The 27,134-nt window shown below is 42.6% G+C and overlaps 1 protein-coding gene across 1 annotated transcript in view; it reads right to left on the reverse strand.

Moving 5' to 3' along the window:
- The window catches only part of SLC10A7 (solute carrier family 10 member 7), a 183,537-nt gene extending 157,239 nt beyond the window's left edge, over positions 1-26,298 (reverse strand). The window contains exons 1-4 of the mRNA XM_066631959.1: positions 26,064-26,298; positions 21,386-21,468; positions 19,782-19,918; positions 14,154-14,229 (exon numbers count right to left, since the gene is read on the reverse strand). Coding sequence (XP_066488056.1) covers positions 14,154-14,229; positions 19,782-19,918; positions 21,386-21,468; positions 26,064-26,163 — 396 coding nt within the window. The 5' untranslated portion in view covers positions 26,164-26,298. The remainder of the gene's footprint in view (positions 1-14,153; positions 14,230-19,781; positions 19,919-21,385; positions 21,469-26,063) is intronic.
- Positions 26,299-27,134: the final 836 nt, after the last annotated feature.

Consider the following 27,134-nt stretch of genomic DNA (forward strand, 5'->3'; position numbering starts at 1 on the left):
GATGCAGCTGGCAGAAGCTTTTTATTCAGCCCTCAGGCTCTCAGCTGCTGAGCAGTGCTGAGGTGTTACTGCTATAAGGACAGTCCACATGAAAATTGGGCTGTCTTATATCTTGAAATATGATCAAGATTCGTGTATTCTCTCTTCTGTCATTTGCAGCTAATGAGTTCCTAAGTCAGAAAAAGTGCTTATTTTTGGTTATGACGTGTTTAATGACAACATTTCCTGCCTAATGACATCACTTCCGGCCCTCAGCAGGCATCATGAATGCTGTTCGGTCCTTGGTATGAAAGGAGTTTTACACCCCTGCTCTAAGCTATGCTATGATTTCCAGCTGGTGTTGGCTGGTTTTTAAACATAGCATATGGGACACAGTGTAGGAGCCCCAGAATCTTCCTCAGGTCTCACTGTTACTACTCCAAACTGATTTAAAATTGAGGCAAGCAGAAGTTGACCAGCATCTTTAGAGCCTCTGCACATCCCTTAAATGTTTCTGCACATAAGCGAGCACAGAGCCAGGGACTATGTGGACTTTTAAAGAGGGTTTTTAGGGGGCATAAAGGATCCTTTTCAGATTGTGAGGTCTGTGGGGACAGGGAATAATTTCATTATGTAAACTACTTTTGTTGAAAAGCAGTATATAAATAATCTTAATAATCAATGGGAAACCTGAGGTCCCCAGAGGAGAAAGAGAGACACAAAATTTCATGTAATTTTGGCACAAATTACTTTCCAGTACAGTAGATCTTGGCATGAATTCATATGGTCTGGCTATATGACTAGATATGTTAGTAGTTCTAGTTGCTGGTATATATTCAAAGATCTTCTGCTTGCAGCAGATTTTTTAGCCCAGTGAAGATTTCTCTCCCATTTTGACCAAGCAGCTGCCAACAGGACCTTTTGTGAATAAACAAGACTTATCTAAATGTGCAGGTTTTTCTTCATGAAAAATGTTTATTTATTCTCATATGTCACACATGCGCACAAACAGTACAAAAGGATTTTTTCCTTTTCCACCAAAAAGCTGGAGCCAAGGTAGTACCCTAGTTCTTGTTCACCATTATCAGAGGACAACAGTGCATAAATATTGGTGAAGTGCAGAAGAACAGAATGGTATTGGCTTAAGATTACCATCAGCCACTTCAGCTACTCTTTACCTATTACTGTGTTTAAACAATGGACCTCACTTTCATTATGATTAAGCTTGCTGCAAGCACACTGCTCAGCAACTGAGCAAGAATGAAATCTCACCAATAAAGGAGCCTTAATTTACACACGCAGACCCCAGGCATCACCAAAACAAATGACAGTTTAAAAACATAAGCTACTCATTCAGCAATGATCAGTTTATTCTGCTTTCCTTGAGTACTGCTAAGTAAGAGTGGGAGACAGTCAGAAAGAAAATGGGAAGACTGTCAAGTTTGAAAACAGATAAATCAATTATGTCTTTTAAATTACTCCAGAGGGCTTTCCTGCTGGGGTTTAAAAATGTCTTCTCTTAAAATTGTCCCTTAAAATTGCTCTACATGTATCTGAGGCAATAAATTGCAAATGAAATTTTATCACAAAAGCAGTCACTTTTCCCCACTTCCCCTCCACATGCTTAAGTACATAACAGCATAACATTACTTTGTATAAAAGAAAAGCTGTAGTGGTCAGAATGCAGACAACCAACCTACTAATGAGACCCCTGGTAACATATATTCTATATTCAGACCCTTTGCTGAATACAGTAAGGAAGAAAAAAAACAAGTTTTAGACTTAATGCGTATGTGCACTTAAACCCTCGAAAGAACCTTTTTGCCCCAATATTGAGAGCTGATGTCAACACAAAAGGAATGTTACACGTCCCTGCCTCCCCTCAGGAATCACATTACCTAGAAATAACATCACATTTTCATTAGGAATATTATTGAGTAAGGATGCAGAAAGAGAAATGACGTGAAAGTGCCCTGAGTTTAGGTCACCCACCCCAAACTGATTTTAAACTAACAACCCCTGCTAATTGAGTAAGAGGCACTTTTTCAAGTGGGTGCTCCTTTTTTTAGCAGGGGGAGAGTAACTGGCCCATCTCACCCCAGCACTATCTGTTCTGGTGGCTGTCTGCTGGTATTCTTTTGCATCTTTTTAGATTGTGAGCCCTTTGGGGACAGGGAGCCATTTAGTTATTTGATTTTTCTCTGTAAACCGCTTTGTGAACTTTTAGTTGTAAAGCGGTATGTAAATACTGTTAATAATAATAGTTAACAATAAACTAGAAAACAAATTTACAAAATTACATCAACTATTCAGGCTGAACTTTCTAATTTTGGCTATAAGGGGCTTATGCACAGCAGGAAAGTTGTTTAGGAAAGGCTTCTGCATTTGCTGGTTTCAACTCAAAAAGAACAAAGGTGTACCATTCAGGATGGTATCTGAACACTAAAGCTTAGCCAACAAAAGGGTTAATTAGGGATACAAATTTTCACAGACTGTTAATAAAGGGCATGACACACACTATGTGTCCATAAGTAATTCTCAGGTATCTTTGATCTTAGCCCCAAATGATTATAGTTGCCTACCATACCCTGACCCCTGGGACTCTCTCAGAACCAGACATCTGGCTACTTTGTTGTTGTAGACTAATCTCATCCCACAAGAGTTCAAGAAATGACACCAGGCAAGGAGGCTCCTGGCAAGGGAAGAAACAGTACAGCACAAGCAGATCCTGCAACTGAACCAGCATATCACAATTGCCTTCACATTTCTTACAGGCTGTAGTCATATGCTCTGTTTACACTCTGTAGGGGTTTTTGCTTCAGCATAGCAAAGGGCTGGAGAAATAATTCACAGCATCTTTGAGATATAATAATAAACTTTATAATAATAAACTTCATTTTTATCCTGCCCTTCTCCCCAAAGGGACCCAGGGCGGCTTACAACATATTAAAAAAACAGATTAAAACATAATTTAACAGATAAAAACATTAAAAACACATTAAGAGAAACCATAAAAACAGTAATCAGATAAAAGTCAGAATAAAAAGAGCATAAAACAGCAGTTCAAGGAGGAATCATGCCTGTAAAAAACTAAAAGATGTATAAAGGATGTTAAAAAGGCCATAGAGTCAGAAGGCTTGTGTAAACAACATAGTCTTCAGGCCTCGCCGAAAGGTCTCGAGGGAGGGAGCCATTCTCAAGTCAAGGGGAAGGGAGTTCCATAACATTGGTGCCACTACTGAGAAGGCCCTATTTCTTGCCTCTGCCCCACGTACCTCTTTAGGCGGCGGCACATGCAAAAAGGCCTTCTTTGATGACCTGAGAGGATGAGCCGGATTGTACGGGATATATCAGTCAAGTTTTGAAATGAACTCTATCAACTAGTACGAAGGCAGGGGAGGGGAAAGGAAAGGTTAAATATTAGTCTTACAATGACAGGACTCTGGAAATATTTTAATACGTTATTAATGAGGGCTATTTTTGCTGTCTTTTTCTCTTGTAGAAAGCTACTTAAAATGTCTGGGAGGGAGATTAGAAACAGGAGCATTCCTGTTAATGCTTTACTCACAGCAATATGGTATCCTGTATAAGAAATCACTAACTCATTATCATAGCATTGGAAGAACTGAGATTGCTTCTGACAATACTTTTTGCACTTTCAGTGTCATTTGTGAATGCTGCCCCACTCATTTAAAGAATCTCATTCAAATACATGAGAGTGACAATCAGGAAAGGATCAGGGATACATTTAGCTGAGAAAAGTGGCAATATAGATGTGTGCATGCCATTCTTGACTGACATAAAGCGCACTTGTTTTATAATTTGGTGTTTAAGTAAAAAAAATAAAAGTGAGATGGGGACCTTGTTTAGCAGGTTTCAAAGTGCAAGATGACTCTTTCTCCTCTCCAGTCTGCACTTTGATCAACCCAGAACACCACGCTCAACAACATTCAAATTTCTGCATTTATTCATATCTATCTTTGCTTTCAGTGTTGGCAAAGGCTTGCAAGCAAAATGTATGAGCCAACTTGTGCCCCTCCTCCTAGCTCTCAGAAATAGTGTGCCCCAAAAGCCACATGCACAATCATTGCAGCTTGAGACCTCCAAGGTTTTAGGGAGGAGACTCTCCAGTCCTGCAGGTAGATGCCAGGAAATCTGACCTTCTGCATGCAAAGCAGATGCTCTACCAGTAAGCTACAATCACACCCAAACAGCAGGCAGTGACTCCTGTCGCGCTGACGTTCTAGGCTTCCCGGGCCCCAACGCAGCCTTCCGCGCCGCTTGTAAGCGATGCGGAGGTCTCCTTTGGAGCCATCTGGGGCTGCTGGAAGCAGCGCCCCAGACAGGCGAGCTTCCAGCAGCCCCAAACCGCTCCAATGGAGACTTCCGCATGCTTACAAGCGGCGTGGAAGGCTCTGTCAGGGCCTTGGCTGCCTCCTTCATTCCCCCTTTTTTCCAAAGGGGGAACGGAGGAGGTAGCCGCACGGAAGTCATCGCAGTGATGATGACATCACCGCAATTACTTCCTAGTCATATTTGGGGGTGTGGAAAAGGGGTGGGGGAAGGGGGCTGAGGGCGGAAAACTGGGGGTTGCCCCAGAGCCGGGACCCCCAGTTACGCCACTGATGCCATGGCACATTGGTGTGCCATGAGTGATCCACAGGTGTGCCACAGGAATTTGGGGGGGGAAGATAATTTATTAGTAGGGCCAATGATGGATGTGAGCCCCCCTGGCAGCGCAGTGTGCCTTGTCAATTGTCAAAAACCTGATACTGTACCTTGACAATTTTAGTGCCTTGTCAGTGTGTTGTGAAATGAAAGATACAGATGAAACCTGTCAAGGGCAGGTTTTGTGCCAAAATCATGGAATTTTCTATGACCCTTGGATAAGTCAGGGTGCGTGTGTCTGACTATAATTTTGTCTGATTTTACCTGGTGTCAGATCCTGAAAAATAACCTACCAGTAATTGTTACCTAAGAACTGTGCAATCTCTAATTTATTAAAAGCATAGTAAAAGATCATAAGATATATCTTTCTTCTTTAACTTTTTAAATTTTGGTCTTCACAGCCTTTTTGTAAACACTATCAGAGTAAGTGCACTGTAAACCCCTGCTAACTGGGTAAGAGGCACTTTTTCAAGTGGGTGCTCCTTTTTTTTTTTTTTAGCAGGGGGAGAGTAACTGGCCCACCTCACCCCAGCACTGTCTATTCTAGTGGCTGTCTGCTGGTATTCATTTGCAACTTTTTAGATTGTGAGTCCTTTTGGGACAGGGAGCCATTTAGTTATTTAATTTTTCTCTGTAAACCGCTTTGTGAACTTTTAGTTGAAAAGCAGTATATAAATACTGTTAATAATAATAATAATAATAATAATAAAGAGGTTGAAAATCTATATCAGATTTTCAGATATCAGTGATATATCAGAGAGTGTGCTCTGAGTCAAGAAACATTGGATTGGGACTCTGGGGAGGGGGTGGATGGAAGAGTCAGCTTGATTAATTAAGGTTCATTACAAAAAATTTTAAATCAACTAATGGAGTGGATTAAGAGGCAGCCCTAGTTCCAATAGATTTCAAATGTTTTCTTGACTTCAGAAGGCTCACCAGAATAAAATTTGATGTGGTATATCCTCGAGCCACCTCAGGTTTTTTTTTCCATATTTTCATTAAGTTTATGGAGCTGAGATAGTTAAAAAAAATCAACCTCATACATAAATTTTTTAAGAATTAAAACTCCTCCATTCAAACACTTTCCCAAATGAAAGAGATGAAGACTTCTTATGGATGTGTACAGAGTAACCCACTTCTTCCCAGTAAACAAATGTTGACAAGTTCAATACACTCTAGGCAGAAGCAAATTCTTACTGAGAGTTCCTTCAATGGCTCTCCAGCACTCAGAAAGTGCTTAAGTACCTTTAGATCTCATGACTGAGAATGTATCAAGAGGATGGTAGCAGCTAAGGCCATTAACAATCCACATCTCCACAGAAATCAGTTATTTCTAATTTCCACTGGTGTGCAAAGAGACTGGGCTCTGAACTCCCTAATACCTCAGGTAGCACAGGTGTTCTCTGTCTGGAGCAGCTGGTGCCTGCTAATTAAAAAGAAGACTCAATACAACAATTTCTCCATATTTTTGGAGGTAATTTAACAGTATCGATGCCGCATTCTGCAAGGCCTCAATTACTTCAAGTAACATAGACAACAGTTTTTCTATGCTTCCCCAAGTATCATCAGCTTGAATTTTCAGCACATAGACAACAGTTTTTCTATGCTTCCCCAAGTATCATCAGCTTGAATTTTCAGCACAGCGAGACAATTACAGCATTATGGGAAACGATTAATCTGTTTTAAAAGCAACAAGGATGCTGTAAACATAAGCCTTAACTTGGGAAAGTGTTTGATAGACATCTGCTTTCTCCACAAATAAAATCAGGACAGGTTGGTCCTGCTTATCTGTGGGTTCATGACCTGGTTTTGGAAGGCCTCTGGGAGAGCTTCTGAGGCATGCAGAGGCCACGTGCAAGCCTCCCTGCACCTCAAAACACCTCCAGACATGATCAGAAGACACCTCCAGATGTGACCAGAAACCATTTCCGGAGGTCCTCTCCTTATCTTTCCTTAACTTCCTCATGAGTTTTCCTCTGCATGCCAGGAGATTCCTTTCCCCACATGTACTCTATTTCCCTGACTCAATAATGCCACCATCACTTATGTTGCAAAAGCCCAGCCTCCTTCAAACACTTTTTAGCTTGTCTCATGGTTTTTTCTTTCACTGATGACTGACCACTATGGAAAAGAACAGTAATCAACACATGCAATAGCTGGTTACTGGGTGCCCCACCTTGGCTGTTTGGAGAATAAACATACCATTTATCCCACAGACAGCCCGACTCCCATTTTACATTTGCATGTCTCAAGTCTGTCCCTTCGGTGAATCCCCACCTCTGAACTTCTAGAATTCAGCATCATCAGAATAACCAAGGCAGATGAATTCTTCCCACTGATCTTCCAGCTCTCTGAAGGAAACAACATAGCACTGCATTGCTTACTCGCACATGGTAAATTCTACAATGCTTTAAGGAAAATGTTGGTAAAACCTAAGGGACAGGGCACAAGGAAAAGACAGGCTAATCAAGAGACACTTCTGAAAATACATATAATAAAAGCAACAGTCATCATACATGGATTGTGTGTCTAGTCTTGCCTAGCCAAATTATTGTATGACCCCTTCCCTAGTCCAGGACAACAAGTCAGACTGTATGATGAAGCCCCATGGCTACTGCAGAGCCAGCAGTTGGAGATAGCTTTTCTCCTCATTTGTGGTTTTACCTATTGAGAGAGATTTCATATATTTGGCTTTTAAGGCATACATATAGGTGTCCCCGCCCTCGTAAACAAAATTAATGTCACAGATGTGTGTTTAATCCCTTCATTGGGGAGCTGGGATTGGCTTTCCTCTTATCAAGTGAGCATTTGGGGGCAAATTTGAGTTTGCCACGGCATCATGTGTGACAGCTTAACTATAAAATAGGAGGAAACACAGATTCTCAACTCCATGCTTTTTTTCATAAGATTAATGAAGAGAGTGAGGAGGGCAGAATTTCTGCTCTAGCCAATTCTCTTCTACAAATGCCCCTCCAGGGCGGCTCTGGCTATCTTCTCCCTAACCAAATTCTAGATAAGTCAATGGTGGGTGGGCAGGCAGGGCTAGCATTTGCAGGCAAAGGTTTAAATAATATTTAAAGTATCTATTTTCATCTCATGGTACACTGACAAGGCACTAAAATTTTCAGGGCACACCATCGGTTTTTTGACAATTGACAAGGCACACAGCGCTGCCAACAGGGGGCTCTCATCCCCAGTGGCCTTACTAATAAATTACCTTCTCCCAAACTCCCATGGCACACCTGTGGATCATTCACAGCACACTGAAAATTGTTGATTTAAAGAGGAACACCCCACACTTGTTTTCCCATAAAAATGGCCCACTGCCCATTCAATACCTTGGTAAATACAGGTTAGGGTACATGCATTTGTAAAGCTGACACACAGCCCTACATTTAGACATTCCTCAGATATAGCGTTTGTTAGGGTCTTACTAACTGCTTTTATAGTATCCACTCACTATTTAATCCAGTACAAGTGCATTCTGTATCCAGACTCTTGCAGTCAAAATCCTCAGAGCAAAGAATGAAACTGAACCTGAACTCAACCTCAGAGAAGTTTTTTAACAAACCAATACTCAATCCCAAAATGCATTTGTTGTCCCCAAAACACAAAAAGTGGCACTGATTTGAGTTATTTTTCTGTTGTATCTATTTTATTTGTAAAAACCTTAAACATTAAAGAATATACTAAAATACGCATTTTCTCTCTCAAGTGAAATAGCATTCACATGCATTGCATACGGGGCTACGCCACTAGCAAGGGAGTTTGATATTATTCTGAATGAAATCAAAACTAGTTCAGAGCATCTGAAGCAGTGACTTTGGTACTTTTTGAAGTCCCTGTTCAAATCAAAGGATTTTAAAATAGCAATGAACTTGCACCAAGCCCAAACACAGGGGTTCAGTTCCCTCCTGCAAAATGACTACCAAAACTGAAGAAGATTACAAATATTTTATATTTAAGGTAAAGTTATTTAAAACATTGGAAGAGCTTCAAGACAAAACGTATTCTTTCCAGCAGATAATCACAAGGCATAATACAATCAAATTTTTTTCTGCCTTGTGAAGCCCTTGATATTATTCAAAAGTAGATTACTACAAAGATTCTGATCTGTGTGAATTCTTATTTTTCATCAAGGTTTTAAAAAGAAAAAAAATATCAGCATGTGTCTTGTTCCATTGTTGCATCTGAGAAAGAACTTCTGAGGCTATTATGTCTGCCATGAACTTCCATCTTTCAGCTGTAATGAAAATTCTCTTATAGCTATAATTTTAAAGTTAAATGATAAGAGGTTTCATTTGCTTTCCAAGCAGAGAGAAAACCTTTTTCAAATAGACTCCCGCTGCCATGACCTTGGTCTATGACTGAGAATTCGCCACATGCAATAATTTACTTTGCCCCCCTGGGACATCCTGAGATTTCTTTCCTGGAAAGGTTTTAGATTTGGAGTCATCACTAGATCTAAAAATATAATATTCCTTATACTAAGCTGTGTTTTTTGAGTCTTGAATACCAATTAAAACAAAGGAATTTAGTACAGAGTGAGCATCCTTAATTCAAAATGCTCCAAAATCTGAAACATGTCCATATGGATGGTTGAGATAGTGACACCTTTATGTTCAGATGGTTCATTGCATACAAATTCTTGTTTCGTGCACAAAATTAAAAATAATTTATAAAATGAGCTATGTATATAAGGTGTATATGAAGCAAAATAATTTCATGTTTAGATTTGGGTCCCATCCCCAGGATCTCATTATGTACACCAGGGGTGTCCAAACTTTTTGGCAGGAGGGCCACATCATCTCTCTGACACTGTGTCGGGGGCCAGGGAAAAAAAGAATTAATTTACATTTCAAATTTGAATAAATTTACATAAATGAATACAGTGGTGCCTCGCAAGACGAAATTAATTTGTTCCGCAAGTCGTTTCGTATTGCGAAATTTTCGTCCTGCGAAGCGCGATTTAAAACAAACCAAAACGAAAAAAAATGCAAGAAAATTCGTCTTGCGAAGCATGGCCATAGAAAAATTTGTCTTGTGAGTCACCAAAAAAATCACAAAACACTTTCATCTTGCGAGTTTTTCGTTGTGCGAGGCATTCGTCTTGCGAGGCATCACTGTATATTAGATATGGAACTTATATGAATGAATGAATGAATGAATGAATGAACGGTCTTGTAATAACTCAAGGCCTATAAAAGGCCTTGCACAAAGCAAGGCCCGCCTTTCCTTTGCTGCCACTGCTGCATCACAGATGTGAAACAGCAAGCAGTGGAGGGAGCCCTTGTCCCACAGTTCACGTGAGAGGTTGAACAGTTGGTTGTCACGCTGAGAGCAGTTGCATCAGGCCAGCACGGGCTCCAGCAAGTCTCTGGATGGCCAGAGGCTCATTGGAGACTGGGGGCTCCCTGAGGGCCAGATTGGGAGTCCTTGAGGGCCACAAGTGGCCCCAGGGCCACGGTTTGGGCACCCTGATGTACACAATATGCAAAAATTCTAAAATCCAAACCACTTCTGGTCCCAAACATTTCAGATAAGGGATACTCAAGCTGTATAGATTTGAATACAGAACACATAGAGCCAGTTAAATCGATAGAACTATCTGCATGACATTAGTTCATGTTAGAAGACGAGCACAACCCGGTCTCTCCCTTCATTGCCCAATAGGTTTTCTTAATCAGTGGGAGGGGAAATGATCCATAGTACCCCGTCAGGCACAGCAGGTTTAGCAGCATGCCTAGAGGAAGTAGTTTTGACAAACCACCCCTTTCCACACAATTAGGAAGACCTATCAAGGAAGTCACTTGCACACACAGGGGAGGGGGGAAGAGAGCTGGTTATAAATAAGGGTGATGAATAGGAGAGGTTTTTGACCAAAAAATTCTGAAAGTTCACTTGGAACAACCTGCAAATAATTAGGAAGTTTTCCGTCCAAATGAATTATTGGGGGTGGGTAGAAGAGAAATTGGAAGTGGAGGAAGCCAATTCCCCACCTAAGATCCTTCCAGCTGTACAATCCAATTCTCTCCTCATACCACCATTGGGGGCCCAAGGTTGAAGGGAAGCAAGAAATACCCATCAGTCTGTCCAGCTGAGTGCACACCTTGCCTCTGTGCTGCTCTCTGCTGGTTTCCAAGTAGTTGACAGCACATATGTGCAGCCTCTGCCAATTTCAAATGGGGGAGCAGAGTGTCATTTCAATCCTCCCCGAAATTAAGAAGCTGTCTTATAACAAGTCAGACCCTGGAGAGCTGCTGCCAGTCAATGTATAGAGTACAGAGCTAGATGGTAAGGGATCTTCCCTAGCTCTATCTGAAGACTGAACCCAGGAGCTTCTGCATACAAACCAGGCATTCTATCAATCAGTTACAGCCTCTTTCCCATATATTTTCAGCAAGGGTATCAGACTTCTGCCATCGGCAGAGACCCTCTCTTGCCTTGTCCTCATCACATTTAGGCTACCCAGATGTTTGCCTGTGAGCACCCCACTTTACAAATATAGATAGCCATAATCAAAGTCATCTTGGACTACAAACTAAGGCACTTCCCAACACGATTCCCAAAGCTTTTGTCCTTTTACTAGCACAATAGCTGTTCCAACATTTTCTGGTTTCTTCAGCATTCATTTCATTCAACTGTCAAAAAGATTATACAATAGCTGTCTGCCCTCAACACAGGCTTGTCCAAAGCCCTAAATGGCATTCCACCCTCATTGGGAAACTAAACATACAAAAAATACATTTGATCATTACTTCTGTTCCAAATAGATTTATCTTTCCCCAATCATTCATTCTTAGCCTCTCTAAAACTATAGCAAGTGGAGACAATGAATTATGTGGTCACACTTAGCAAGCAGGGCCGGTGCTATAATTAGGCCAGCTAGGCAGCTGTCTATGGGACAGACCTTGGAGGGCCGCAGATTAGTTTTTTTAACCCATGTAAAAATGCAACACAACTTATATGTATTTAACTTAAAATTTATATATATAGAAATATATATATGGAAAAAAAAATGGGGGCAGGTTTGCAAGTAGTTAACTTTGCCTAGGCACCAGCTCTATTTGCAAGACCCTATTTGTAAGGGTCCAAACAGCAGTCTCCTTTTGCTACTATTTCAGTACACTCAAAATATACTAGAGGAGCCTCAGTGCTAGGCATGGGATATTAGTGTGGCAATCCTACATGTTATAATTCATGTTAAGTAAAAGGACAGGTTTCAAATATGGTTTCCAATACTATCTGGCATATACAGGGGGTGCTCAAAAATGCGGCCGACCATTCAGACTCTTTTAAGATTTCTACTCAGCAGCAAGACCAAAAGGGAGCTAAATGCAAATTATGCAGAGCAAGGTGGTCCAAAACATGGCCCCATGGTCCACATGAGGCCACCCCGAGGCCCTTTTTGCTAGCCCCCGAAAGCCTGGCCACAGTCCCCCACTTCCTTTCCCTTCAGAAGATTTTCAGTCTCTCTGCCACACCATTCCACTTTCTCCTTTGGAAAAGGAGAAGCTGGAACGGTACGTAAGGGAGATCGAAAAGCCCTGTAGCACCCATCTCCGCTGCTGAATGACTTCAGCAGGCTCAGAACATGGAAGTAATCAACGGTGATGTCATCATGTCAACACCAATTACTTCCAAGTCGGGCCAGCCGGGGTCACACAAAAATCATGCTGCTGAAAGTTGGACTGCCCTGATGTAATCTTTCCCATTGCCACCTATATCATTTTATTTGAGATTTAAATCTATTACAAAGCCAGCAATTAAAATGCAAAGTAAAATGCAAAGGCCTTAATTGCATAATTGTCAATCTAACCTGTAGCATTAAACACACTCCATAGAAGCAGTCTTTTTTAAAGGCTATAGTTATACACAAAAAACTAGTTGCTAGATAAAATATGTAGATTTTTATAAGCTTAAAATTACTTCCATGGACATATATCACCTAAAAGCAAGCAGAACATCCTCTCTACTAACCTGGCACTGATCCAGCAGTGGTAGTTTGATAACCATAGCAATGTAATTACAGAAAAATACCACCTGGCTGCAGGGGAGAGTGGGTGCAGGAGACAATCTTCCTCCCCCCGTTTCTAGGCACGTGTGTACCACAGGCAATGTTAGTTCTACAATATTACCTCCAAGTCTCTGAAGCATTATTACCTGTAAATAGCAACAGGCTAGACAGAAGGAAAAGAATAGAAACTGTGAAGGGGTGATTGTGAGGATATTTACCACCATGTGCCTGTCTCCCTCCCAGAGGTTGTCAAAAGGCACTAAATCTCAACAGGCCTGCACACATTCCACATCTCCTCCGCAAGTCAGTGCACACTATTTTTAATGGTGTTCTTTCCTAGACCAGACTGGACACAGTAATTCTAAGACTCTGCAAGATGAAACTGGAACAGAGATTCAGGAGGAAGGATGATGTAATTTATTTGGGCTGGGATCCAAAGCACTATGCAACTAATCCCATATGGCCAAGGAGGCTTTAGATTCCTGTGTACTGAACACAACCAACCCTTCATAATTCATGGAGCACCTTTTGGAAAGGAGGACAGTTTCAAAAGGAGTCTAGGATATGGCACAAGGACCTGCTGTTTAAAGGGAAAGGAGAATCAAGAATGTTACCAGATATGCATTTGGGAGCATCTAAAGTAGCTTTTTGGATCTTGGTTACTTAGTTGGTTATACCTACACATCCAGATGAATTTGGGCAAAAACTTGTTTCAGCAAGTTTAAAGAGGCTGCATTTCCAGGAAAATCTCCGAGATCCATATTAAGTCAGTGCTAGCCCATCCATAAGGCAGCTTATGCAGAATGCATCAGTGGCAGATTGCAAAGGACTCAAGGGGATAGGAGATTCTAGGTGCCCTCCAAACCTGCTGCCAATGCAACCACAATGATCTGCTTCCTGCTCTCTGGAGTGAGAAAAAAATAATTCCCCTCCTTACTGCGCCCCCTCCAGTGCTATCATCAAACCTGGAAGTGCAGGACTTCCTGTTTTATTTATAGGGACAACACAGACACTTTGCTCACATTGTGTCCCTGTACATAAAACTGGATGTCCCATACTTCGGAGTTTGGTGACCACATGAGAGGAGCACAATAAGGGTTTGGGGGTTGTCGCACAGGGGCAGCAGACCTGAGACAGCATCAGGCAGTATTCTGGGACCCAGTACCCCTGATTTAAGTTGAACGTCTTTAATGTAAATTTATAGCTCTAATCAATTATCAAAGGAGAAGTTATTGTCCAACTCAGGAAAAAACAAATTGAGATTTGTATCTGTAGATTAAATATAGGTATACAACATTTCATTTTTTTTTACCTTGATTAGAAAACAGTTAGAATTAAGTTTATGATAAGCCTAACCCAGTGTTTCACTTTTTGTCAAACAACTTCAACATACTGTATGCGCAAATGATTTCAACAAAGCATTAAAGCAATCACCAAACACACCACATCATACATAGCCATATGAACAGTGGGTGCATGATATCCTTACCTCATTCCCACCAACAGCTTTGGTTAAAATCACAGCTGAAGATACAGGAGGTGGCATGCAGCCTACTGTCTGCAAACTAAAAGAGAAAACACACACTCAAATGTAATATTCATTACAATTAATCACCAAACAATCCATAGAGAATGGATAAGATTACCAAATTCAGATTACTGAACTTCTTACTAAAATTCAGAAGCCATGTACATGGACGTCCTTTATTCAGCAACTAAAGCAGAGAAATACAAGGAGGATCTTTTAAACATTCTCATGCTGAGAACAAATAGCTCTGATTTCAGACAAGTCTGAGTTATTTTCCACATTTTTTTGCAGTCATGCACCAGTTCCTGAATGAGGACATTCCTGAGAGCTCAACATACAAGGACTTCCACATTCACAGGAGAAGGTATGTCTGCGCATCAAAGGTGATTGTGTGTGTGGTTGAAATGAATGGGGAACGCTGAATTGTAATCCACAAGGGGCTCTGATTTGAAGCAAGAGTATCCACATAAGCCACTTGTGTCTGCATAATACCCAAGTATCCTTTTAAAAGACAGCTGCATGAACCTCTAGTAAATCATTTTGCAGCAGTCCACAGGATTAATAGTAAGCTATATTTGCATTACAGTATTCTCCCCCCCCACACACACACACACAGATAAAACAGATACATGAGCTGAACTAGGACTTCCTTAGCATTAGAAAGTCTCGTAGTGCAAAAAAAAAAATGAATAGGAGAAGCTCTCTCTATTATAAAGTTTGTTTTTCCCTCTGGGTTATGATAGTCTCAAGATCTTAGCTACTATTCCCTTAACACTGTTCAAACTTTATTCATGTTAATGGCATGCATGGCAGTAGATTGCTCTGAGCCATGGCCTATCAATCTATTAAATTCAGAAAACATTCCAAGATTCCCCACTGGTTATGGAAAATAATCTATAATACGTGGCTATAGAATGTCCTTATACATTTTGGTTGGGTCAGGTCTCAGATCATTCCTCAGTAATAGACTTGTATTTCTGCATTGTTCTTGTTTATTCAACACCTAAAGTGCCTATGCTCTATACAAAAATTAAAGATAAAAACCCAAGATTCCTTCCCAGATGTTCACAATCTGCTGAACACGATACAAAAAAAATGGGGAAGATAGAAAATTGAAACCCAACTTCCATGAAACTTACTGGGTGACTTTGGCCAAGTCACTATATCTCAGTCTCATCTACCTCACAGGGTTGTTATGAGGACAAAAGAAGGGAAGGAGTTATGTGTATCACCCTGAGTTCCTAGGAGGAAGGGCAGTATAAAAAAAGATGAAAAAAACAAACTTGCTGGAACATTTTTTGTTGATCTTCAGATCAATGTACTAAATAAATTATCATTTCTGGTCCACCACCTCACAGTCTCTGGCTACTTCCACCTCAGTTACCCTTCAAGCAACTGCAAGGATTCTTAACCCAATCACTCACAAAACATAAGAGATTATCACTGCATTATGTAACTGTGCCACGTATTGCTGAATCCGACTTCCTAAAATACTCAGTGCATCCACCAGATTGAGAATTCATGTTTAAGGGCCCAATCCTATCCCACTTTCCAGCATTGATACAGCTGCAATGCAGCCCCAAGGTAAGAGAGCAAATGCTCCCTTACCTTGAGGCAGCCTCTGTGACTGCCCCTCCCCCATTGAAAGAAGCAGCACACACCCAATTGGCTCAGTTACCTCCACGCTGGAAAGTTGGATAGGGCAGGGCCCTAAATATCCTCTTCACCACTTTGCACATCTAATCTCCTATTCCTGAGACAAGAGAACAGAACTTCCACTTCAGAACATACAACTGGTAAACAGCCCTAAGGCCTGATATGTCTGTTTAAATATTAACTACAAGATACAGAGAAGAATAATTCCTTGCTCCAGCCCAGAAACTATCTGAGAATCTAGAATTGTAGTTATAGGTGGGTCCCCAGGAACCACATGGAGCCAGACCTGGCCCCACCTGAGCCCTCTGGAGGCCTCCACAGGACATTCCATAGCATGTAAAGGAAGCCAACAGATGCACACTGCTTCTGTGGGCTTCAGAAAGCACAGCTCCAGTCCCCTTCAGAGGACTTGAAGGGCTGATCGCAGATTTGATTATTCGTGATTTTGGCATCCATGGGGAGGTGTCTGCAAATGGTTTCCCCATGGATACCAAGGCCCAACCTGGAGTTCCCTAAAATAATCCTCTTTCAAAAAAGAAAGTTGTGGTCTGTCTTATGTGATGTGAGCTTGTCTCCCATTTTCCCACAATCAAGAGATGCTCTTTATCTACTCTTTGTAGTTACTAGCAATCTTTCTTCTTCAGTAGCTAAAATTCATCTACATTTTACGACTTCTTGTCCATTTTACGACTTCTTAACCCCCCCCCCCAAAAAAGCAGCACTCAACATGTTTTTCATACATAACCCACATTCTTTTCTGTTCCAGTTATGGTACATGTATGCCAAGAGCCAGTAAGAGAACATGGGTAACAAGTTAGTCCGAATGCAAGCTGGACTTCCCAGTTCAAATCTGATCTCTGCAATTAACTCACTAGGTTTCTTCAGCAAGTCAGACTCATCACCTCAGCCTGCCTATCCACAAAATGGGGATAACACCACCGACCCTGATCAACACCTGAGATGGTTGATACAAGGATTACCGAGTTCAATAAGACACAAGCAGTAGACAAAAACACACCCACGTTAGGATGGGGGCTTACATGACATAATGTTTCATTATAGGGGAAAAAAATGATTCATTAGAACCCTATATTATAGGATTCTATAGTATAGTATAGCAGTGTTTCTTGAACTGTGTGTTGGGACCCACTAGGTGGGTGGTGAGTCAATTTCAGTTGGGTTCCCATTCATTTCAATGAGTATTTTATTTTTAACATATTAGACTTGATGTTATTATGGTAAGTGACTGAACTTGGGGAAATGTTACAGATCTGTACTTCCATCCGGCTACTTTATATAAGCTTTTAACTGTCAATGGGGCTATCAGTCCCATTGGTAATCTGTCAATAATAGTCAGTGGGGCTTACTCCCAAGTAAGTGTGGATAGAATTGCAGCCTTTGGGATGTTTGGGGAATTTTTTTTAAAAAACAGATTCACAACTGCTTGGGAGGGTTAGGAGAGTTGTTCTTTATTTTAAATAAACTTTTAAATTTGAATTTATTACAGGTGGAGCCTATTTATCCACGTTAGTTACATTCCGTGACTCAGCGCTATTAACAAAAAACGCATTGTGCTGAATTCCATAGAGTTATGCAAATACGCCGCAGCCTGACACTTGGGGCTGGAAGGAAACTAAGGCAGCTGTTATCAATCCCCTCCACTCCATACTCAGCCCTCCAGCTGTCCCCGCTTCTTTCACAGGTAGGATGCTGAGCTTTTAAGAGTCCAGTCCTATGCGTTTCTACTCAGAAGTAAGCCCCATTGTAGTCAATTGTAGTCAATGGGGCTTACTCCCAGGAAAGTGTGGAGGGGACTGTAGCCTAAATCTCATGCTTTGCTTGCTGGAAAGGCTTGCTTGTGTCAGTGATTGCCTGCACCATGGGGGGGGGGGGAGAATTCGGCAAACACTCCCTGGGTTTTTTAAAGTAATCCCCTCTGTTGCCCGTGTGCGTGTGTGCGCGTGTGTGTGTGAGAGAGAGAGCGCTCCACCTTGCTTCATGTGTTCTGGCTACAGAGGTTTTCCGCGCCCCCACCTTCAGCCTTGGCTGGCTCAGGGGCTCCAAAGAGTGTTACTATTCATTCGAAAGGGGAACCTCTTCCATGGCTCCAGGGCTATTTCCCTGCCTGGGAGAGGCAGAGCCTTTCTGCAGTGTTTTGGGTTGCCTGGAAATGGATCGAGACGCCAGCACAGGGCAAAGGAGGCAAAGTTGTGTGTGACTTTCAGTTCCCCCCTCATCCCAAATGAGACAAATACATGGATAAATAGGCTGCACCTGTAATTGACTTGATTTTGTCATATGGGGGTGTTAAAAATTTTTCCTGCTTGATAATATCAGTTACCGCCAAGACATTCAGGTTAATGACATCACATCTGGTGGGTCCCAAAACCTTGCATTCTAAAAAGTGGGTCTCGGTGGTAAAAAGTTTGAGAACCACTGCTAGTATACAGTAACAGACTTCATATCAATGAACCCAACTTCAAAGAAAGAGCACTTGGCAGCGCAATAAACACCATGTCGCTTTTTGAGGAAAACTCTCATGTTGCAAAGAAGAGACCAGGAAATGAATGGCAAGGGTTTACAGTTATTTTGAAAACAAAACATGTTCTTACAGGCTGTTCTTAGGTGTAGCTTTTGACAGCCTGTAACTAAAGGGACAGCTGTCACTGGTCTAAACAGGCATATTTGCTATAACCTTTTCTACATTTCACAGGTATAAAACACTGTTTTCCTATACTGAAACACCACCTAAATTGCATCACTGGGGGGGAAAAAATGGCATACACATTCCCTAGACCACAAGTGTTTTGCTTCATATTTCAGAGAGCTTACTCCAGTCTACCATTCTACTCTTGGATAATGACTTTTACTGGAAGCAGATTTATCTCTCTCAATTTTTTAGCCTCCTCCTTGCTGACATTTTCACACCAGCCTCATCTGCACTCCAATCCTAAATAAAGTACATGGAATACACATTTTTTAATCAAGTGGACTTATTTCCACAAAGGTATGCAAATGAATCTGTGCATGTTTGCTCTTTCTGCTTAGCTTTCTCTTCAGTAACTCCCATGCAGCTTTTTAGTTTAAAAAAAAATCGTGTGATTATTTAACTACTCAAGTTGATGTGGAAGAAAGGAGAAAAATCAGATGCATACTAAGTGTGCACACCTATCTCTTGCACACACCTGCTCGTCTCTTCTGGATGCATCTGCTGCATTTAAATCACTTAGCTTGGGGATAAATTTGATGAACCACTGCTTTTCTGCTGGTACATCTAATTAGGGGAGCAGTTCTAATCCTGAGTTAATTACAGTTAAAACACTACTAAACAGGTATACCAATTTAAACGCTCTTAGTACTTCACTTTGCAATGGCCCTTGACATCTTTCATTGAAGCAGATACCTAAAGTACAATTTTCTATAAGGCTTATGCTCTTGAATTATTTGCATCAAATGAAAATACTGATTTCAAGAACAATTGGCAATACTGTGGGGAGAACTGCTTTCATTTCACAATTTTAGATAGTGAAATCATAATTCAAGAGCGTAATTGTCACCAGATTGTACTACAGAGTGAAGCCGAATACGCTTTTTCATGCACGCTCCTAGATTAAAGCTACTATTCAGCCACCACTTTTCTTACCCTCATATTCCTTGAAATCTAGAGTAGCAAATTTAATACCAAAGGCTTGTCAAAAAGAGGAACGATTTGTAGAGCAAGTCCCTACATATAAAATTAGCTGCCAAGACTTTGGATACACAAGACCAAGATTTTGAACAAGTACTCTTTTGCATATTTTCCCCCTCCAAACAGCGTTAAACATTAACATACACAGAAATAAAAAAATTACGTCATTTAAAAGAAATGCTACCGAAAGCACATTACTGGAAAAGCAGCCGTAAATGTTTCAGCCTTAAGATGTTAAAACATACCCTTTTAAAAGCCATTCATTTATAGGTGTGATAGATAGCAGCTGAAGAAATAGCCATATTGCTGTTGGGAAGAATACAAGTGTGAAGATCTGGACAAAAAGATGCAATTTCACATGCATCAAAGCGCTTGTCAGTTCCTGCAAAGTAAAGAGAGAAAAAAGAGGTTGCAGTTTTAACAGCTGAAGTCAGATCTATTTTATTTCATTCAAGTTGGTATCATTATTATATTTGTCAGGTGCACACATTGCTTCAAAAAGCCTGGTCTCCAATTCACTAAAGAAGCACCTGAGTTCATTCATTTAAAACTGTGTTTCCCAACCTTTAGGAGTCCACAAACCACTGAGGCAAAAATTGGAATTGTTGTGGACCACAGGCAGCCCCCCACCCCTGCACTAAAAATACAATTAAATTTGAAATAAGAGAATATTTATTAGAGATTTATTATTTATAGAGAAGGTTGTGGGTTGCTGCTTTTGTTGCCTGATGCAGGCAGTCCATTCTTGACCATCTCTAGCGGTCCACTGAGGAGCACTCATTCGTGATCACACTGGAAAGGATAGATTATTCTTTTTTTCCTGAGATCTCACAGACCACTTCTCAGGATTTGGTCTGCAGACCACAAGTGGGGAGCCAGCTATTTAAATTGTTGGCAAAAAGTCCATTGCCTACTATTAAATTCAGGGGAGCATATCCACAGAGCCCGTATCTGTGGTTTCAGTTAACCATGGATCAGATCCACAGGGCTCCCCAGTGCTCCCCATCTGGAGGTGAGGGGAGCTGGGCCCACAGATTGGAGGATCTTCTGAGGCCCACAGAGAATGCACGTAGCTGCCCACGGCTGCTGAGAGCCTCAGAATGGCTGAAAAAAAATGCTGCTACTGGTTTCTGGAGGAAAACCAGAAGTAAAGTTTTAATGCTTTATAAGGCACTGGGAGGCCCCTCTAGAAACTGGTAGCATTTTTTTTTTTTTTTGGCCATTCTGAGACCTACATTGGGAGATGGTGGCAGCCCCTGCCACTGAATCCTAACCCCCATCCTGAGCTGGGCAACCTGCCACCATCTCCACCCCCTCCCGGGCTCAATCCTCCTCTCCCTTCACCCTGCCCACTCCCTGCCTCCACCCGCCCCCAAGAAGTCTTACCGCTGGTCAGTGCTGTAGAAGCACTGACCGGCTGTCCATGTGGTGCTTCCTCCTCCCCTGTGCCATAAGCATGCCTTACAGCACATTTACAACCGGTTGGAGCCAGCGGCACGCATGTACCGCTGGCACTATGGGCTTCAGGATTGGGCTCTAAGACTCTTAAAATATTCCAGGAAGATTCTTTACATTTTAATCTGATACCCCAAAATAGTTACAAAGCAGAAGCAGCAGCAGGTCATGTAAAGGTCCCCAGGAGGTGCATCAACTTCACTACATCTTCCCTCCTGATATACACTTCACACAGACACAATTTGACTATCATTGCAACTATGAGATGCTTCCATCTGTCATTGCAAAGAACCATAACATGAAGGTTTGCAACATGAAGATCCCATCTTCATTCAGATCCAGTTCAAAAGCAACAAAAAATTGATAGAGAAAAATGAAAACTCATTTGCAGTACCTCAGTTTTCAGCGAGAGCCCACTGTTAAAGAATATAGCTGATACAGCTATATATGTGATGGTGATTTCTGGCTTCAGTGGTCCTAAAAATACAAGCACAAAGTAAACAAAGGCAGCTAACCTGTATAAATCAGATTTACTTCCACATAACACCTGCATACCTGCCCATCCCCACATACAATATCCCAATGACGGCTGTTGGAAGTGAAGATTTGAAAGCTCACAGGCACAGAACTCTCCTCCCATAGCCAACAGCAGGAAAATCAATGTGCACAAGCAATCCAGCCCTAATGAAGTGGAGCCAAGGCATCTAGAATCAGTATGCAAATATCAAGGAGATGATGTACAGTGAAAAAAACAAGATTTGGAATATTAGAAAACAAAAGTCTTGTCTTTTATGTCCGATTCTCAAGCTAAAGAATAAAACCAAAATCTTTCATTAAAAGATGTAATGCCAGGTCTAGCCCTTTTTATTAGATCTATCATTACTCTTCGGTAATTACTATAATTTACATTCCATGCCACTCTAATGTATATTTGCAGTAAGACGACTTCGGGATTACAGTATATCTGGGTAATCTGCTCAAAACCAGTTCCTACGTTTTAACTTCTGTAGAAGAATCTTGTAGGTTGAAATTCAAAAATCCATAATGCAATATTCAATTCACACAGAATGAAGTGAGTTGAGTAGCCCTGCTGCAGAAGTGATGGTGACTGAAAGGCCAGGCATTTGTTTTCTTCTTCATTTAAAGAAGGGGACACACTAGAGGATGTGCACTCCTCCAACTCAAAAGAAGCGTTAAGTATACAAACTTGATAGAAAGGGGAGAAAGTGAATATTACAAAGGACTTCCTCACATTTTGCCTGGAGACTGGTCAGTTGGGGAAGGAGGGCTTCATCATTCATGAAATCGGTGGTTCCCAAACTGTGCACTAGGGCACCACAAGATCTCCTGCAATCAGGGCAGGTGAATAATGAAAAATGATGCCATGAAACTCAAAAGATGCACAGTTGTAGCTTTGCTTCCAACTTTTATCCCATTAAAACTCAATAACTCTCAAGAATTGATGCCCAGGAGCTGTTCAAAATGGTTATCACTCAAAACACAGAAATAGGTATTTATTGTGCCTGTATATGTAATAACATATGTAATTCATGTAACGTATTCATGTAATTCATGTAATTCATGCCATATAATTCAATTTCTATCCCACTTTAAGTTAAAAAAAAAACCCCTTCTAAAAAAGGAAGTCCAAAACAAAAATAACTAAGGAGTGTAAACAAAGCATTGAAGATTCTAAGCAAATATCCCCATGTCCACTTCCAGCTTTACCCCAGAAATATGCAACCAGCCAGGCACAAAGATGAATTAGAAAGTGAGCTCTTGGCTTGCAACAGACATGGACATGAGATGGTCCCTTAGGGCCAAATCCTATCCAATTTTCCAGTGCTGGTGCAACTGTGCCAATGGGGTGTGCGCTCCATCCTGTAGTGGGGAGGCAGTCACAGAGGCCTCCTCAAGTATGGGAACATTTATCCCTTTACCTCAGGGTTGCATTGCCGCTACACCAGTGCTGGAGATAGGATTGTGCACTTAAGCATCCACTCCCATAGCAAATGGAGAGTGAACTCAAGGCTTGGACCTGCAGAAATCATCATTGTTCCCAAACCTATTAATAGTACCTCTGCATGTTTCAAGAGCAACTGCTCAGGGCTCAAGTAGCTACTGAAGCACTGTCAAACTCAGAGGTTGCAGAAAACCAATACAATAGCAGGCAATAGCAAGAATTAGACCTGCATCCTTCATGCCTTTAAGAGTGAACACCCAGGTACCCATTCTTAGAATTCTCTCTCTGTCCTCATCGTCCCCTTTTTGCGAGCAAGTTGTAGCCTTTGTGGTCCATTTCCCAGAAAGAAGAGTTCCTTCATCACTGAACAGACTAACAGCAACCATCCTAAACATATTATTAAACAAATTGCAATCTTTAGCACACTAACTAGTGAGGGAATAAGAACACAATTCTAGGCATATTTACTCAGAAGACAGACTCACTGAATTCATTGGAACTTACTTCCAGTTATAGAACTGCAGCCTACATTCCACTGAACACAGTGGGACTTATCTTTGGGTCAGCATTAGATGCATTGTGGAGGAATGAATATAAGTGGCAGCGGCCTCTGCCCAGGTTAATCTGTAGAGAGTCCTTTCCTACTCTATAAATGTTCTCTTTATACAAACATTAGGACACTATGATTCTGCAGAGTCAACAACAGCTGTAGAGCTATCAGCTAGCCAGGGAAGCATACCTCCTTTTAAAGAGTAGTGATTAAAACACCAAGCAATGTTACCAATCCTGCAGAACCAGGTAAAGAATGTGTCAGATAAGATGAGAGAAGATCAGTACTTTCTGGGATCTCACAGAAACAGGCTACTAAGAGCTAAAGCAGATCAACCCATTATAATTTATACACGTTTAGTAAATGACCCATTCACTCAGTATCAAAGGTTTATATTTTGTAGGAAGTAAATTCATTCTTTGCTGCCATTCTCAAAAACGTGACAGCTGCCATCTCTAGGCACACTTACCTGGAAGAAGCTCCCATTGCACTCCCTTACTTTCAAATGAGCGTGCACCGGAGCAGATCACATATCCTAGTCAGTAAACTTTACAATAAGGAAGATTATGTTTAGACATCCAAACAAGAACGGTCTGTAAAGTTAAAGCTATGCATCAGGCTGGTTACCATTCAAATCCAGAAGTGGTATACTACGAAAGATACAAAGTTTAAACTTCCCACCTGCAACAGACACAAAGCTGTATCCAATAAAATGAAGCAGGGCTAAGCATAACAAAAATTAATGGGACATGTTAGTCATGGTGCTTAGTAAGGAGTCACAACGCAATCCTATGCATATTTACTCAGAAGTAAGTCCTGATCTGCGCAGTGGAGTTTATTTCTAGACAATCACGTACAGGATTACACTGTCACTGTTACACACATCTGTGTGTGTGGTGTGTCAATAGGTTAGTGTCTTTAGAAGAGGATCAGCGGTTGGGAAGTCTGCTCTTTCCTGGAATCCGAAGAGGACAAAACTAACAAGACTGTACTGTAAGCTTGCTTGCACACTGGGGTAATCTATATACATAATTCATGCATTCCAAGTAGTTCTCTCCAGAAGAGAGGCAATTATCCCAGATTAAACACAAGCGATTTTCCCAGATGAAATGGATTCATTATCTGGATGTTAAGGAAGTCATGTTAATACACTCTCAGTTAATAAGATATTTGTTTAAATTCTGTTTTAAATTTGAGAAGCAGCTTCCAAATATAACAATTATGATTAGAAGAATTAATGAAGCACAAGAACACACACACAGGTTTCTGAGAGTGGTGACTTGCAGAGCAGGTTAATATGAGACTCAGCAATTTTCCAATTTAGGGATGACCCCCCCCCCCATCCCCATTTTTACTTCAGACTGATAATCTGAATTCAGAACAAGAATTACCACCAGGGAGAATGTGGACAGCTGTTGCTAAAGATACTTCTACAGGTGATCTTGACACACTGTTGTCCTGCCTTAGAAACTTGGCATGTACATCCCAATTCTTTTAAAGAGAAATCCCTTTTCCTTCCATTTGAACTGCTTCTATAAAGCCCCCTCTTTCAGTCCCCCCCCAGTCTGTCCCAGCTGTGCTGTAGCGCATGCGGAAGTTGGGACATACAGCCAGCTCTCTTTCTGTGCAACGTGTCAAATATTTCATTCTGCTGAGGAGTTTGAAAAGTGCTGTGCTGAGAGCACCAGAGTAGCTGGGGTGCCAACCCAAAAGGGGGAGGCGATCGCGCTTCACAGCACCCCTAAGCAGAGGGCTACTGTTTTGGGAAGCAGCTTCGTAAACACAGTGGGAAGCACAGCTGGAAAGAGAAGGGGGGCAGTGGCGTAGCTCGAGGAGGTGCAAAGCACCAAGTTTCGCAAGGAGCCTCCCCGCAGCGTGCGAGCGGCCCCTCCCTTTCCAAGCCATTCCAGGCGGAGGGTGAAAAACGGAGGCATTGGCTTGCACGCTGCGGGGAGGCTCCCTGCGAAACTTAGTGCCTTACACCCCCCCTCTAGCTACGCCACTGAGAAAGGGTTGCTGTATGATCGACTCCCCACCCCAAGCCTAACCTCCGCTTGCTGATTTAGGCTGCAACCCTAGCCACACTTTCTGGGAATAAGCTCGATTGACTATAATGGGACTTACTTCTGAGTAGACAGGCATACGATTGGGCTCTTGGGCGCCAATCTTCTACACACTTTCCTGGAACTAAGCTCCATTGACGCTAATGGGACTTCTAAGTAGACAGGCATAAGATTGGGCTCTAAGGCTGCCACCCTGTCCACACTTTCCTGGGAGTAAGCTCCAATGACTATAATGGGACTGACTTCTGAGTATAGGATTAGGCTGCAATCCTATGCAACTTTTCTGGGAGCAAGCCCCATTAATGGGACTTCCTTTGAGTAGACCCACTTAGGGTTGGGCTGCTACGGGGGAGGAAACCTGGTACCCCCCTCCCGCCTCCCCATTCCTCCTCTTTGTTTGCAAACAAGCCAGTGAAGCATGTGGAGGAGGAGGAGGAGGAGGAGAAAGAGGGCGAGCTGCACACGGCCAAGCATCCCCCCGGCAGGCGAGACTTACCCCCTTTCACCCCAAAGGCCGGCTCCAGCTTGGCCACGGTGATGACCAGGACTATTCCCAGGATGAACCACTCCTTCCTGAGCCTCTCCAGCACGCCCATGGCGGTGCTGCGCTCCGGGGCTGCGGGCGGCTGGAGGGGAGGCAGAGGAGATGCTCAGCGCCGCCCTCCCGCGCAGGCAGCCTCCGCCGCACCAGCAGGGCTGCTGGAAAGCCGCTCCCGCGCCCGCCGCCGGTGGGAACAGTATCCAGTGGCAGGAAAAGTCTCTCCGAAAGCCGCCATCGCTACCGCGCTCCTCCTAATAGGCGCGCGCGCCCCTGCCCAGGCTGCCAGCAGCAGAGGACCAGGGGCAGGGCGCCTCAGAGTCTCGGGCCAACGCCGGAACACAGTCTCCCTCCCCTCCCTCCCTCCCTGCGCAAACCCGTGCACACTCTCGGCCAGGCGTGGGCAACCTTCCAGCTTGAGGGATGCCATGTGCAGGAGAGAGAATTTCAGCAGGTGCAGCTTCTCACCTGTGTGAAGCTGCACCTGCTGAAATTCTCTCTCCTGCACATGGCATCCCTCAAGCTGGAAGGTTGCCCACCCGGCCTAGGAGGAGGCAGCAGCAGATTTCCAGGCAGTCCCCAGCTGCACCCAAGTGCCACCATGGCGCATGTCATGGTTGCCATCAGAGCCAAGCCCTTGCAAAAGCCGGGGCCGGCCAGTAAGCAGGCAGAAGGAGGAGGCCCTCCTCGCTGGTTGGAAAGGGACACAGTAGCTATCCCTGTAAGAGGAAAAACTGCTGCGCGTTTTGTCGAGACATTACGCCCTCTCTCTCTGACGCGAGGTCTTTGACGCGGTGGGTGGGTGGAGTGAGTGGCGCTGCCAGTTCCTGGCGTGGGACACGTTTCCAGGGCAGGGGAGGTGGCGAGGTGCGTTGCAAGGCGTGGGGAGGTGGGCAGTGCGCGCGCCGCCTGTGCGGTGGCAAGCGCTGCAAGGGTGCAAGCCTATGTACCGGAGTAAGTCACATTGTATCCAGCGGGGCTTACTCCCAGGAAAGTGCGCATAGAATTGCAGCCTTGGGGCACGATCCT

The sequence above is a fragment of the Tiliqua scincoides genome, chromosome 6 (assembly GCF_035046505.1).
Source record: "Tiliqua scincoides isolate rTilSci1 chromosome 6, rTilSci1.hap2, whole genome shotgun sequence".
In the NCBI taxonomy this organism is placed as follows: domain Eukaryota; kingdom Metazoa; phylum Chordata; class Lepidosauria; order Squamata; family Scincidae; genus Tiliqua; species Tiliqua scincoides.